The 14,797-nt window shown below is 38.9% G+C and overlaps 1 protein-coding gene across 2 annotated transcripts; it reads right to left on the bottom strand.

Moving 5' to 3' along the window:
* Window positions 1–1,611: 1,611 nt before the first annotated feature.
* LOC136067751 (nuclear transcription factor Y subunit C-2) lies at window positions 1,612–13,845 on the bottom strand. Of its 2 annotated transcripts, none has more exons than XM_065773996.1 (2): window positions 13,703–13,845; window positions 1,612–2,688 (listed from the first exon to the last, which is right to left on the bottom strand). In XM_065773996.1, the coding sequence occupies exon 2, from the start codon at window positions 2,634–2,636 to the stop codon at window positions 1,824–1,826; it is 813 nt and encodes a 270-aa protein (XP_065630068.1). In that variant the 5' UTR covers window positions 2,637–2,688; window positions 13,703–13,845; the 3' UTR covers window positions 1,612–1,823. The 2 variants fall into 2 exon arrangements, with proteins under 2 accessions (XP_065630068.1, XP_065630067.1); XM_065773995.1 differs by lacking the exon at window positions 13,703–13,845 and adding an exon at window positions 6,650–6,802.
* Window positions 13,846–14,797: the final 952 nt, after the last annotated feature.

Raw genomic sequence — 14,797 nt, 5'->3', positions numbered from 1 at the left:
CATGCATTTATGCGGCCAAATATAAAATCACATTTTCAAGTCTGAAAACTCGACTTAAAGTCCTAATTTCAATTGTTTTGGGTAATGTGTAAATGCGCACAAAGTGTGCAACAAAAACTGCCCATTTTGGAGTAGGTGTCTAGGGGGCAGCAGTTGCTTATTTAATTGCTGGATCTGATATTATTATCTTAGCTGCAAATTTGTTTTGCTGTGGGTTCATCATTTTCTGTATAAAACACTTTCAAATAATACTTATTGTTCTTGTCATACAGATATAGCAAGTGGTTACCATACATTTTATTAAACAAAAAAAAAAAAAAAAACTAAATAAATTGATAAAAGGGGGAAAAAGGAACTATTATAAAAACAATTCCACCCTTTTCTGCACAGGGTGAAAAAAATGTTTCGCCAGCCTGAAACATCCTGAAAGTTCAATTTAATCCAACCCCTAGTGGTTAGGGCAGCCAGTATACGGTTTCAAAATAAGATCCACCATAATAATTTACAGAAAGAAATCACAGACATCAAATGCATTGCAAATTGGCTTTAAAATCAATAACTGTTGAATATTGAAACTCAACAGCCATTAGTCGTATCATGATTATAACTCTTTTGATCATTCTTGAACAATATATAAGCTTTCTTGAACTTCTGTTCAAGCAAACCAACCATCTAGTGTTGTTAAAAGCACGCTTAAGCTCAAAGCTCGAAGTCCTAAGGCTTCAACACTTTTTGTCTCAAAAGCTAAGCTCATTCAAAGAAGTACACTTTAGGTGTGCTTTTTGCGCTTTCTCAAAAAGCTCAAAGCGCGCTTTTTGGAGCTTTTTTTATATTTTTTTAAAAAGAAAAACCAAAATTGAATTAAAACTATAAGATCTTGACATTATTGATATAAACCATTGATTTTGTATATTTTAGTGTAAATTACTTATAAAAAAAAATATTTTTAGTATAACTTGTCTTAAAACCCAACCCACAACCTCCCAGATCTTCTCTATTTTTATTTTTTCTCCTTGAAACAGTAACCCACCTAGCTCCTTGGTACCAATTACCATGTTGCAATGTCCTCATATTCTTATCTCATTCATGGAAAAAAAAATAATGTATGATATAATATATGTGGTAATTGTTTAGTTACTTTAGTGGTTGATTTTGAACATAGCAAACTAATTCTTCTAGAGTTATAGTTATTAAGTGATTAAATTATTAACTAATATTACTAATTAGTCATAGGGCATTATAGATATAGGAGATTTAAGAAAGGATATTACATGGAAGTATTGATATCTAGCTTATCCAAAAAAATAAAATGACTTCACTATTTTTGTGATAAAATTGCAAAAGTAAGGCATATCTAAATGTTATATGAATTATATAAAAAGTTTTATTTCAATTTATATGATAATTTGATAATTTGATTGTTGCATTTCTCATTAATAATAATTTTTAAAATTTTAAAATTATTTTTTAAAAAAGTGTGCTTCACTTCAATCAAGCGCACGCTTGCGCTTTGCGCCTAGGCTCCAAGAGCCCTTTACGCTTAAGTGCGCCCCTCACTTTTAACAACACTGCAACCATCATTTCACCTACTACCCAAAAGAGCCAAACACAAACACAGATTGAGACACTTTTTAAATTAGAGCAAATACAAGCCCATACATAATACAATCACTTCACATGCTTGGCATCATTCACTAAGTTTAGTATTACAGCTACCAACTAACACTACTGCTACACCACTCACTTAAAGACACTACTGAAATTATCTCTACCAATCATAAGGAAGCCACTAAACACCTGTCACATTACCTTGAACATGGTCTTCAAGAGTCTGTTTGCTGCTGCTGGGATTGTTGCTGCTGTTGAGTTTGCGTCTGTGGCCATGGCATGAAAGCCATAGGTGGTCGAGGCTGTTGTGCAACATACATTGTGGCTTGGTCGACTGGCTTTCCCATGATCATTCCCGTAGGTCCAACAGGATGCTGTGGTGGGACATAGTAATATGGAATATCAGCAGGGGATCCTACCACTGGAATAGAAGCCTTGGTGACCCCAAGTCCCTCCTCTTTCAGTTCATCTCTTGGAATAATATCAACCAAGAAATCAAAGACATCAGTCCTCGAAATGGCAGCTGCAATATCATTCTTTTGTAACGTCCTCCTTTTGTTCTCTTCTGTATGGATCCAAGAGCGCAAAGTCAGTTCCAAGATGAACATTTCACATGCCTTCGCAAATATGACCGGAGCCTCTGCTGAAATCATTCGGACGTCCTCATCAGCTTTCATTATTTTCTTAATACGAGCAAGTGGGAGGCTGTGATTCTTGAAGTCATTTGTTTGCTCAATTTCTTGCATTTGGTTAGCCCAGAACATCTGGAGTTGCTGTTGCTGCTGCTGCTGCTGTTGGTGGTGGAAATGCTGGGCTTGCTGGTAGGCAAGCTGGTGTGAAGAATTGGAGAAAGCGTTCGGGGGCTGGGTTGGGGAATGGACGGCTACAGCAGGAGTTCCAGAAGCCACCATGGCAGCAGTTTGATAGTTAGGAGCAGCATAAGCCATTTGGTTGGCACCTGTGGCAACTCCCACCACAGGCTGCTGCTGTTGCTGCTGCTGTTTTTGTGTCTGTTCTGATTGATCCATGGCAAATTACTTAGTATTTTTCACCTCTTGTAATTACCTCCTAATCAGAATGCTGAAAGAAACCACACAAGAAAAGCTCAGATACACGTCATTGAGAACTAATTATACAATGGAGTTTAGTGAGAAGAGAAAATTACATTGCATGGGCACAAATAGACCATTTAATAAGATTCTGCTTTAATGATAAAAATTTTATTTCTCATTCAGAAGTCAAAGTTCAAATTTCACAAGAATGGAGGGAGAGGACATGTGGACTCAGATTTAATCTTACAGGAAAATCTAATGACCAACAATACAGCATTTTTCATAATTCAAATTCCAGCACCCTTCTGCCATTGTGAAGCAACTATGGTTACAAATCTGATGAGATTATTCTACATCAGATTAAGGATAAAACTGTAGTTGTCTGATGACTATTTTTTCTTTGGTAAGTTATGAACCCAGTGGGTCCTGAACCCACAACCTCAGATTTACCTTGCTATTACAAGTAGAAGAGGTAACATTTGAGCTAGAGCTCATTGGAGTGGTTATCTGATGGAAGATAACCATTTCTATGACTTAAACATCACAGCATCCACATAAGGAAAGCTCAGATAATCATCTCCTAATTATCTCAAGAGGACAATAGTTTGAAACACAAACCCTTCATTAATTTCCTAGTATCTGGTATGAGTGTTTGATTACATGTATATCCTCATGGGATTACATGTCATGCAACCCACAGACAAAAAGCAACCTTACCAATATGCCCAATATGCCTGTTTTCTTCTATTTTCAAAGGAAAATTGGACTGAAGCCAGACCCTTTGGCTAAGTTATGTTCTCTGATTGTCACCAAACATGACAACTATGCCAAGAACTAGATCAAAAGCTAAGACAATTAATTGTCATCATCTATAATGAAGCCTCCAAGAAAGTCAGAGTGACAATGGGTGCCCCCCTAGTTCTAGCTTGACGATGGAACCCATCATGTGATTTTGATTTTTTCCCTTTATTATACAGAAGCATTAATTGCCACCCTATTGTCGGTCAAAAATGAATTCTAAAAATCCCTGAGAAAGCAAAAATCAAACCAATTGCCATAGAGAGGCAACCTTTCAGACATAGAACCTTTCAGCCATTCAGAAATTTTCAGCTACATAATAAATACTTACCCCAAAATAAAATAAGTTTGTGAAGGAGTGGTGGTGACATACTTGATACATAACCCAAAATAAAGGCAAATCTTTTTTACTTAATTAAAGCATCAAATGACATACTTTATACCTAAACAAACTTAATTCTCTCTACGAATTCTCACAATGGAGGAGAAACTTTTGGATAACAAGAAAGAGCCCATGCCCTGTCTCCACTTACTACCATATGTCACCTCCTTCATGACTCAAACAAATGGGCAACCCCATCTTATATCCCCACCTACATCACAATCTTCCAAACTTCAAAAGCACCAAAATAATGGAGATTTTTTGAGTCAGTTCAAATACTGTATGGGACACTAGACCCCGGTTTACCCATACATCAAGCACAATTTCTGTTCCTAGTAGGCAAGTTCAAATATCAAATATATTCTTCATATCCATATATCCATGTACATCAACTATCCAGGTATGTCAATTTATATCAACTTTATAAATCATATTTATTGTTTCTTTTTTTCTGAAAACATAGGGCACCTCTTTAAAGAATAGCCCATTGGACTCACCTCTAGCCAGTAAAAACTACAGGCCACACAACTCAATTGCAGTGTGCATTTAAGGATTTGTGCTAAATGCATGTAGGGAAAAGCATACAAAGTGCCTCGGTTTAATTTCTTGTAGAAGAGCTGGAATAATATACTACAATTTGGGTCCATTCGCAAAAATTTAAGCTGATGAAATTAAAACAATAAGGCAAATTGAAGACATTTTCTCCACTACAAAAGTTAAATAGTTAAACTATGATACTTTCAGAGCATATTCAGTACCATTATAGGGGGATCCCCTTGAAAGTTAAATGTGCTTCTAAAATATCAAAGGAATTATTGGAAATATGACATTTTCATTTCTCTTTCTAAAGGTAGAAAGTAACAAGTTTAAAAAAAAAAAAAACATTTTTCTCTATTTTCCTGGCAGAAAAAGTTTTAACTCTCTAGTTGCTACACATTCGCAAACAAGTCTTTTCAGAGCAAAACATCTGAAATGGAAAACATCTCCTAAGAGCAAAACCAAACGTGTACAATAGGCATTTAGAAAAAAAAGTTCATGATTCATTTCCTCAAAGAAAGTGAAAATACCCCTTTTTTTTTTTTTTTTTCAATTTCATGAAAATTATTTCTAGTTCCAACAAAATGAAAGTTTCCCTACAAGGGTTGCCTCTTTTCACAACGAGGGTTTTCTCCTTTCCAAGTCTAGCTATGTTCGCTGAGCATATAGATAGACTGGAAAGGAATTGCTCACCTAACTCTCAACCTTCACAGCTCTGTCATTCTTGCTTTATCTTATTCATCAGCATGAGGCCTAACTAAACCCCTAGACTACACAACACAATGTGCTCCACTGATCCAAACAGAGTATAGGCTCCACCAGAATCAGAAAATTCAACGCTTACTTACACATGCATGGGCATAATCACAAACATATACAGATATACTATAACCAGGGTTCAGTGAAAAATACAAAGTAGATTTACAAAACCAAAAAAAAAAAAAAAACTTTATAGAATCAAATCCCAACATCATCAAGGGGCCTCCAGGGAAAAATCTAAATGTAAAATCGATATCAATTCTGAAAACCCAATATGCAAAACTCAAATTTTTTTTTTTTAGTACATGTTTTCAAGATTCTAATTAGTAAAGGTAAAATAGAACTAAAACTAAATAGCACCAAAAGATGTACAAAATCAAACAAAATTATAACCACAACATAAAACAGCAACAACTGAAACATTTCTTGTCATGAATTCATAAACCCTAAAGCTCTGTTTGGTTACTCAGAAAACACACGAAAAAAAAAAAAAAAAAAAAAAAAAAAAAAAAAAAAAAAAAAAAAAAAAAAATTTTTTTTTTTTTTTTTTTTTTTCAATTTCATTAAAATTATTTCTAGTTCCAACAAAATGAAAGTTTCCCTACAAGGGTTGCCTATTTTCACAACGAGGGTTTTCTCCTTTCCAAGTCTAGCTATGTTCGCTGAGCATATAGATAGACTGGAAAGGAATTGCTCACCTAAGTCTCAACCTTCACAGCTCTGTCATTCTTGCTTTATCTTATTCATCAGCATGAGACCTAACTAAACCCCTAGACTACACAACACAATGTGCTCCACTGATCCAAACAGAGTATAGGCTCCACCAGAATCAGAAAATTCAACGCTTACTTACACATGCATGGGCCTAATCACAAACATATACAGATATACTATAACCAGGGTTCAGTGAAAAATACAAAGTAGATTTACAAAACCAAAAAAAAAAAAAAACTTTATAGAATCAAATCCCAACATCATCAAGGGGCCTCCAGGGAAAAATCTAAATGTAAAATCGATATCAATTCTGAAAACCCAATATGCAAAACTCAATTTTTTTTTATTTTTTATTTATTAGTACATGTTTTCAAGATTCTAATTAGTAAAGGTAAAATAGAACTAAAACTAAATAGCACCAAAAGATGTACAAAATCAAACAAAATTATAACCACAACATAAAACAGCAACAACTGAAACATTTCTTGTCATGAATTCATAAACCCTAAAGCTCTGTTTGGTTACTCAGAAAACACAAGAAAAAAAAAAAAAAAAAACAGAAACACAGAGAAACTACCAAATCTTAAAAAATTTCACCATTTCTCTTCCCATCACTTTAAAACAAACCAAACCCACATAATATAAACACTCAAAGTTCAAAATTTTCAACTTTTTGACACACACACTCTCTTTTTTCCCTTTACTTTTTTTCTCAGCAACCAAACAGAGGCCTAAACAGAACCTATCAAACCAAACCCAGAAAACAAAAAAACAAAACAAAAACATAAAATTTAGTTACCCATCAAACTCCAGCTGAATCTTCTCACCCAGATCTTTGTGTCAAAACCAGAGAGAGAGAGAGAGAGAGAGAGAGAGAGTTGTGGAGAGAGAGAAAAAATGAGAGCTCAAAAGGGAGGGACACACAGAGTTTGAAATATGGTACTACTTTAGTCTACTTCGGAGAGAGAGAGTGAGAAAGAGAAAGAGAAAGAGAGAGTTCTGGGGGCATCGGGACCTCGACACGTGTCAAGCACTGCGAGTTTTGACGTTTGGAAAGGTTGTGTTGGTAGCTTCTACGTGGCGTTATATCAGTGGATGATGTGTAGAAAGGAAAAAAAAAGTGAGGGTTCTTCACCGTAAAACAGATTGACATATGTGGAAATAGACAGCTCATGTCATGTGGGTTGGGTGGGAGGGTATTTTCGGAAGAGTAACTTTTACGTATTTTAAGAGAGGGCCGTGTATGGAGAATGCTGCTCTTTTTTCTCACATTTAGGTATAGTCCACTTATTAAATTCATGGTAGGATTCACCATGAATGTGAGAAGAGATAGCATTATTTTTCTATACTTCGAAAGTACCTAAGAATTTGGCCAAAATGACCAGTACTACTGTTTGGAAAAATATGTAAAGATTTACTACTGTTTGTGAAATATTTAGCAATTTACCATCATTTTGAAACTCAAATTTGTTGTATAACTCAAGCTTGTGAAACTTGAGTTTGCTGTGTAACTCGAGTTCTAGAAACTCGAATTTTTAAAAAAAGTAGCATTCAAATTTGTCGTGTTATTTTTTATGGAACTCGAGTACCATGGAAAATTCAAGTTCCCAATTAATGGTAGATCTCTACATATTCTAGAAACAGTGGTAGATTGCAAAATATTTTAAAAAACAGTGGTATTTGGCCATTTTGGCCTAAGAATCTTCCTTTTTGAAATAGGGATGGTTCATTCGTAAAATATAAATAAACATTCAGTGCACAGGAACACCTAGACCCAAGCTAATTTCTTTAAATCCAGAATATTTTTTGTTTAAAACATCATAAGATGTTAATTGAGCCACAATGACCAGATTAGGCTAACACGCAATAATACAAATTTTACTACATAATCTTTGTGGGGCCCGTGGGCCTAATAGCCTCGGCCCATCGGGTAGCAGGCCCAAGGCCCATGCCGAGGAACACTGACTATTCAAGGCTAAATTGGGGAAAACCTCTTTTCCCAATCCACGCCGAAGACCTCCTCATCCTCGGCCTGACAAGGGTGATTTTCGGGAAAGACCAGGCCCAAAGTAAGTTGTCACCCTCGCATTTAATGCATTCACCTAACCCCCCTGGCCGCATTAATGGGGATATAACCCCTTAGCAGGGCAACGTTGATCAGAGTGAACCACTCGAGTATTGATAAGGCCTCTGATGGGACGGAAGGCCAGAAGTGGGGCAAATGAGTGATCAACAGATGGAATAAAGAGATAGGAAGATGAAGACTATATAAGGAAAGCAAGTGAAGTAAAAAAGAGGGGGGGGGGGAAAGAAAAGAAAAAGGCTTCCTCGGCCATGGGCCGAGAAGCATCCTCCCAGTTGTATAGAAACTCTAAGTATCTTTTTATAAATAAAAGTTCAGGCTTGATGAACGACGGCCAGCGCCTAAACCTTTAACCCACTCTCTATAAATTTATTGTTTGGGCTTGTTGGGCTGAAAACCCATCCAAACTCAGGGTCGATCCAAACTGAGTCCCTACAATTGGCGCCGTCTGTGGGAAGGATTAGGGTGCTGGCCGGCGCACCAGGCGAGTGTTCTAAGTATTCGTTTTACAGTAGGTTAAAATATATATATATATATATAGAAGATTTGACAGTAGAAAAAACAAAGAAAGATCTTGATATTATTATTTCATGAATAGAGAAAGTACAAGTTACAATCAGAGGCTCAGGCAGGTGTGTTTCACATACAAATTTATAAGCTAATCCTACCAGCTATTTCTACAATCAGAGGCCCAGGTGGAGCCGCCCTAAGAAAAAACTAACCGGTGGGAAGTGTCAAGCCGTCCCTTTATTGGTATAAAGAGAATGGGAGAGCTTGACAAGAGGCAGAGAAGGGGGAGGGCCATCATGTTTCCAGGCCACCGACAACTCCCTTCTCGGCCAGGCGGAGTTGGAACAAAGAGAGGAGCAGATGCAGGGGCTCCGGGATACCTTCCCCCATGATGTTCCCTTGATTCTCTCCAATCCTCACGAGTGTTGGCCGTTGGAGACGGCAACACTCGAGCACCACCCATGAGGTGAATTCGCACGTCTTCTTTGTCGGGGGTGCGCTCCGAGGAAAGACGTTAGGTACTCTAGCAACATCCCTCTGGGCCATCTTGTAGGGCGCCATCGGGGTTACGCCTAGTTTCTGCCGCACTAAAAGCCCAGTGGGAGCTGCGGCCATACCGGCTTTTGCCAGTTCTAGTTACAATTCCGGCGGGGTTGTTAAAAGGGGCTTGGGAAGTTGGAAAGAATGTGTTTTTGTTTTCTGTTTGTGTTGAGAGGTCCATGGGTTGTGGAGAAACCATCTCCCCACCTTATATAGGGGATGGGGGTTGGTGAGAATTAATTCATGCAGAGTTCGAAAAGAGAATTATCAGCCGGGTTAATAATGAAGCCACCAATTTCCAAAGAGGCCGTAGACCGTTGGACTCGTGTTAATTCACGAGGACATTAATGCAGGCGCGTTTCGCGCACCGAAGCGTCAAGCGCGGAACACGAACGGACAAAGGGCGCTTCATAAATGAAAAAGATGGGGCCTCGAGCTGGAGGCGAGATCAATGCCACGTGTAAAGATCATAATCTGACCCAAAGATGAATCATCTCCAGTAAAGCGGTCTGAGGATAAACCTCTGCTTACAGAAAAATAGAAGTGGTAGACAGAGCCAAGGTATTGCATGGTCTTCGGACCCAAGCCTATGGTAAAACTATACACACCATTATACCTGGGTACTAGACAGAATCAAGGTCTTGCATGGTCCTCGGACCCAAACCTATGGGGAAACTAGATACTTACAGAAAAATAGAAGTGGTAGACAGAGCCAAGGTATTGCATGGTCTTCGGACCCAAGCCTATGGTAAAACTATACACATCATTATACCTGGGTACTAGACAGAACCAAGGTCTTGCATGGTCCTTGGACCCAAACCTATGAGGAAACTAGATACTTACAGAAAAATAGAAGTGGTAGACAGAGCCAAGGTATTGCATGGTCCTCGGACCCAAGCCTATGGTAAAACTATACACACCATTATACCTGGGTACTAGACAGAACCAAGGTCTTGTATGGTCCTCGGACCCAAACCTATGGGGAAACTAGATACTTACAGAAAAATAGAAGTGGTAGACAGAACCAAGGTATTGCATGGTCCTCGGACCCAAGCCTATGGTAAAACTATACACACCATTATACCTGGGTACTAGACAGAACCAAGGTATTGCATGGTCCTCGGACCCAAACCTATGGGGAAACTAGATACTTACAGAAAAATAGAAGTGGTAGACAGAACCAAGGTATTGCATGGTCCTCGGACCCAAGCCTATGGTAAAACTATACACACCATTATACCTGGGTACTAGACAGAACCAAGGTATTGCATGGTCCTCGGACCCAAACCTATGGGGAAACTAGATACTTACAGAAAAATAGAAGTGGTAGACAGAACCAAGGTATTGCATGGTCCTCGGACCCAAGCCTATGGTAAAACTATACACACCATTATACCTGGGTACTAGACAGAACCAAGGTATTGCATGGTCCTCGGACCCAAACCTATGGGGAAACTAGATACTTACAGAAAAATAGAAGTGGTAGACAGAACCAAGGTATTGCATGGTCCTCGGACCCAAGCCTATGGTAAAACTATACACACCATTATACCTGGGTACTAGACAGAACCAAGGTATTGCATGGTCCTCGGACCCAAACCTATGGGGAAACTAGATACTTACAGAAAAATAGAAGTGGTAGACAGAACCAAGGTATTGCATGGTCCTCGGACCCAAGCCTATGGTAAAACTATACACACCATTATACCTGGGTACTAGACAGAACCAAGGTATTGCATGGTCCTCGGACCCAAACCTATGGGGAAACTAGATACTTACAGAAAAATAGAAGTGGTAGACAGAACCAAGGTATTGCATGGTCCTCGGACCCAAGCCTATGGTAAAACTATACACACCATTATACCTGGGTACTAGACAGAACCAAGGTATTGCATGGTCCTCGGACCCAAACCTATGGGGAAACTAGATACTTACAGAAAAATAGAAGTGGTAGACAGAACCAAGGTATTGCATGGTCCTCGGACCCAAGCCTATGGTAAAACTATACACACCATTATACCTGGGTACTAGACAGAACCAAGGTATTGCATGGTCCTCGGACCCAAACCTATGGGGAAACTAGATACTTACAGAAAAATAGAAGTGGTAGACAGAACCAAGGTATTGCATGGTCCTCGGACCCAAGCCTATGGTAAAACTATACACACCATTATACCTGGGTACTAGACAGAACCAAGGTATTGCATGGTCCTCGGACCCAAACCTATGGGGAAACTAGATACTTACAGAAAAATAGAAGTGGTAGACAGAACCAAGGTATTGCATGGTCCTCGGACCCAAGCCTATGGTAAAACTATACACACCATTATACCTGGGTACTAGACAGAACCAAGGTATTGCATGGTCCTCGGACCCAAACCTATGGGGAAACTAGATACTTACAGAAAAATAGAAGTGGTAGACAGAACCAAGGTATTGCATGGTCCTCGGACCCAAGCCTATGGTAAAACTATACACACCATTATACCTGGGTACTAGACAGAACCAAGGTATTGCATGGTCCTCGGACCCAAACCTATGGGGAAACTAGATACTTACAGAAAAATAGAAGTGGTAGACAGAACCAAGGTATTGCATGGTCCTCGGACCCAAGCCTATGGTAAAACTATACACACCATTATACCTGGGTACTAGACAGAACCAAGGTATTGCATGGTCCTCGGACCCAAACCTATGGGGAAACTAGATACTTACAGAAAAATAGAAGTGGTAGACAGAACCAAGGTATTGCATGGTCCTCGGACCCAAGCCTATGGTAAAACTATACACACCATTATACCTGGGTACTAGACAGAACCAAGGTATTGCATGGTCCTCGGACCCAAACCTATGGGGAAACTAGATACTTACAGAAAAATAGAAGTGGTAGACAGAACCAAGGTATTGCATGGTCCTCGGACCCAAGCCTATGGTAAAACTATACACACCATTATACCTGGGTACTAGACAGAACCAAGGTATTGCATGGTCCTCGGACCCAAACCTATGGGGAAACTAGATACTTACAGAAAAATAGAAGTGGTAGACAGAACCAAGGTATTGCATGGTCCTCGGACCCAAGCCTATGGTAAAACTATACACACCATTATACCTGGGTACTAGACAGAACCAAGGTATTGCATGGTCCTCGGACCCAAACCTATGGGGAAACTAGATACTTACAGAAAAATAGAAGTGGTAGACAGAACCAAGGTATTGCATGGTCCTCGGACCCAAGCCTATGGTAAAACTATACACACCATTATACCTGGGTACTAGACAGAACCAAGGTATTGCATGGTCCTCGGACCCAAACCTATGGGGAAACTAGATACTTACAGAAAAATAGAAGTGGTAGACAGAACCAAGGTATTGCATGGTCCTCGGACCCAAGCCTATGGTAAAACTATACACACCATTATACCTGGGTACTAGACAGAACCAAGGTATTGCATGGTCCTCGGACCCAAACCTATGGGGAAACTAGATACTTACAGAAAAATAGAAGTGGTAGACAGAACCAAGGTATTGCATGGTCCTCGGACCCAAGCCTATGGTAAAACTATACACACCATTATACCTGGGTACTAGACAGAACCAAGGTATTGCATGGTCCTCGGACCCAAACCTATGGGGAAACTAGATACTTACAGAAAAATAGAAGTGGTAGACAGAACCAAGGTATTGCATGGTCCTCGGACCCAAGCCTATGGTAAAACTATACACACCATTATACCTGGGTACTAGACAGAACCAAGGTATTGCATGGTCCTCGGACCCAAACCTATGGGGAAACTAGATACTTACAGAAAAATAGAAGTGGTAGACAGAACCAAGGTATTGCATGGTCCTCGGACCCAAGCCTATGGTAAAACTATACACACCATTATACCTGGGTACTAGACAGAACCAAGGTATTGCATGGTCCTCGGACCCAAACCTATGGGGAAACTAGATACTTACAGAAAAATAGAAGTGGTAGACAGAACCAAGGTATTGCATGGTCCTCGGACCCAAGCCTATGGTAAAACTATACACACCATTATACCTGGGTACTAGACAGAACCAAGGTATTGCATGGTCCTCGGACCCAAACCTATGGGGAAACTAGATACTTACAGAAAAATAGAAGTGGTAGACAGAACCAAGGTATTGCATGGTCCTCGGACCCAAGCCTATGGTAAAACTATACACACCATTATACCTGGGTACTAGACAGAACCAAGGTATTGCATGGTCCTCGGACCCAAACCTATGGGGAAACTAGATACTTACAGAAAAATAGAAGTGGTAGACAGAACCAAGGTATTGCATGGTCCTCGGACCCAAGCCTATGGTAAAACTATACACACCATTATACCTGGGTACTAGACAGAACCAAGGTATTGCATGGTCCTCGGACCCAAACCTATGGGGAAACTAGATACTTACAGAAAAATAGAAGTGGTAGACAGAACCNAAAAAAAAAAAAAAAAAACAGAAACACAGAGAAACTACCAAATCTTAAAAAATTTCACCATTTCTCTTCCCATCACTTTAAAACAAACCAAACCCACATAATATAAACACTCAAAGTTCAAAATTTTCAACTTTTTGACACACACACTCTCTTTTTTCCCTTTACTTTTTTTCTCAGCAACCAAACAGAGGCCTAAACAGAACCTATCAAACCAAACCCAGAAAACAAAAAAACAAAACAAAAACATAAAATTTAGTTACCCATCAAACTCCAGCTGAATCTTCTCACCCAGATCTTTGTGTCAAAACCAGAGAGAGAAAGAGAGACAGAGAGAGAGAGAGAAAAAAAATGAGAGCTCAAAAGGGAGGGACACACAGAGTTTGAAATATGGTACTACTTTAGTCTACTTCGGAGAGAGAGAGAGAGAGAGAGAAAGAGAAAGAGAAAGAGAGAGTTCTGGGGGCATCGGGACCTCGACACGTGTCAAGCACTGCGAGTTTTGACGTTTGGAAAGGTTGTGTTGGTAGCTTCTACGTGGCGTTATGTCAGTGGATGATGTATAGAAAGGAAAAAAAAAAAGTGAGGGTTCTTCACCGTAAAACAGATTGACATATGTGAAAATAGACAGCTCATGTCATGTGGGTTGGGTGGGAGGGTATTTTCGGAAGAGTAATTTTTACGTATTTTAAGAGGGCCGTATATGAAGAATGCTGTTCTTTCTTCTCACATTTATGGTATAGTCTACTTATTAAATTCATGGTAGAATTCATCATGAATGTGAGAAGAGATAACATTATTTTTCTATACTCTGAAAGTACCTAAGAATTTGGCCAAAATGATCATGTACTACTGTTTGAAAAAATATGTATAGATTTACTACTGTTTGTGAAATATTTAGCAATTTACCACCCTTTTGAAACTCAAATTTGTGAAACTCGAGTTTGTTGTATAACTCGAGCTTGTGAAACTTGAGTTTGCTGTGTAACTCGAGTTCTAGAAACTCGAATTTTTTAAAAAAGTAGCATTTAAATTTGTCGTGCTATTTTTTATGGAACTCAAGTACCATGGAAAATTCAAGTTCCCAATTAATGGTAGATCTCTACATATTCTAGAAATAGTGGTAGATTGCAAAATATTTTAAAAAACAGTGGTATTTGGCCATTTTGGCCTAAGAATTTTCCTTTTCGAAATAGGGATGGTTTATTCGTAAAATATAAATAAACATTTTGTGCACAGGAACACCTAGACCCAAGCTAATTTCTTTAAATCCTGAATATTTTTTGTTTAAAACATCATAAGATGTTAATTGAGCCACAATGACCAGATTAGGCTAACACGCAATAATACAAATTTTA

This window comes from Quercus suber, unplaced genomic scaffold (genome assembly GCF_002906115.3).
Source record: "Quercus suber isolate HL8 unplaced genomic scaffold, Cork oak 2.0 scaffold_84, whole genome shotgun sequence".
NCBI classification, from domain to species: domain Eukaryota; kingdom Viridiplantae; phylum Streptophyta; class Magnoliopsida; order Fagales; family Fagaceae; genus Quercus; species Quercus suber.
This window is presented reverse-complemented; position numbering and strand designations above follow the sequence as displayed.

Bases quoted from the DNA above. Each gene is read 5' to 3' on its own strand.
- LOC136067751 (XM_065773996.1), bottom strand. From the start codon at position 2,636: ATGGATCAATCAGAACAGACACAAAAACAGCAGCAGCAACAGCAGCAG.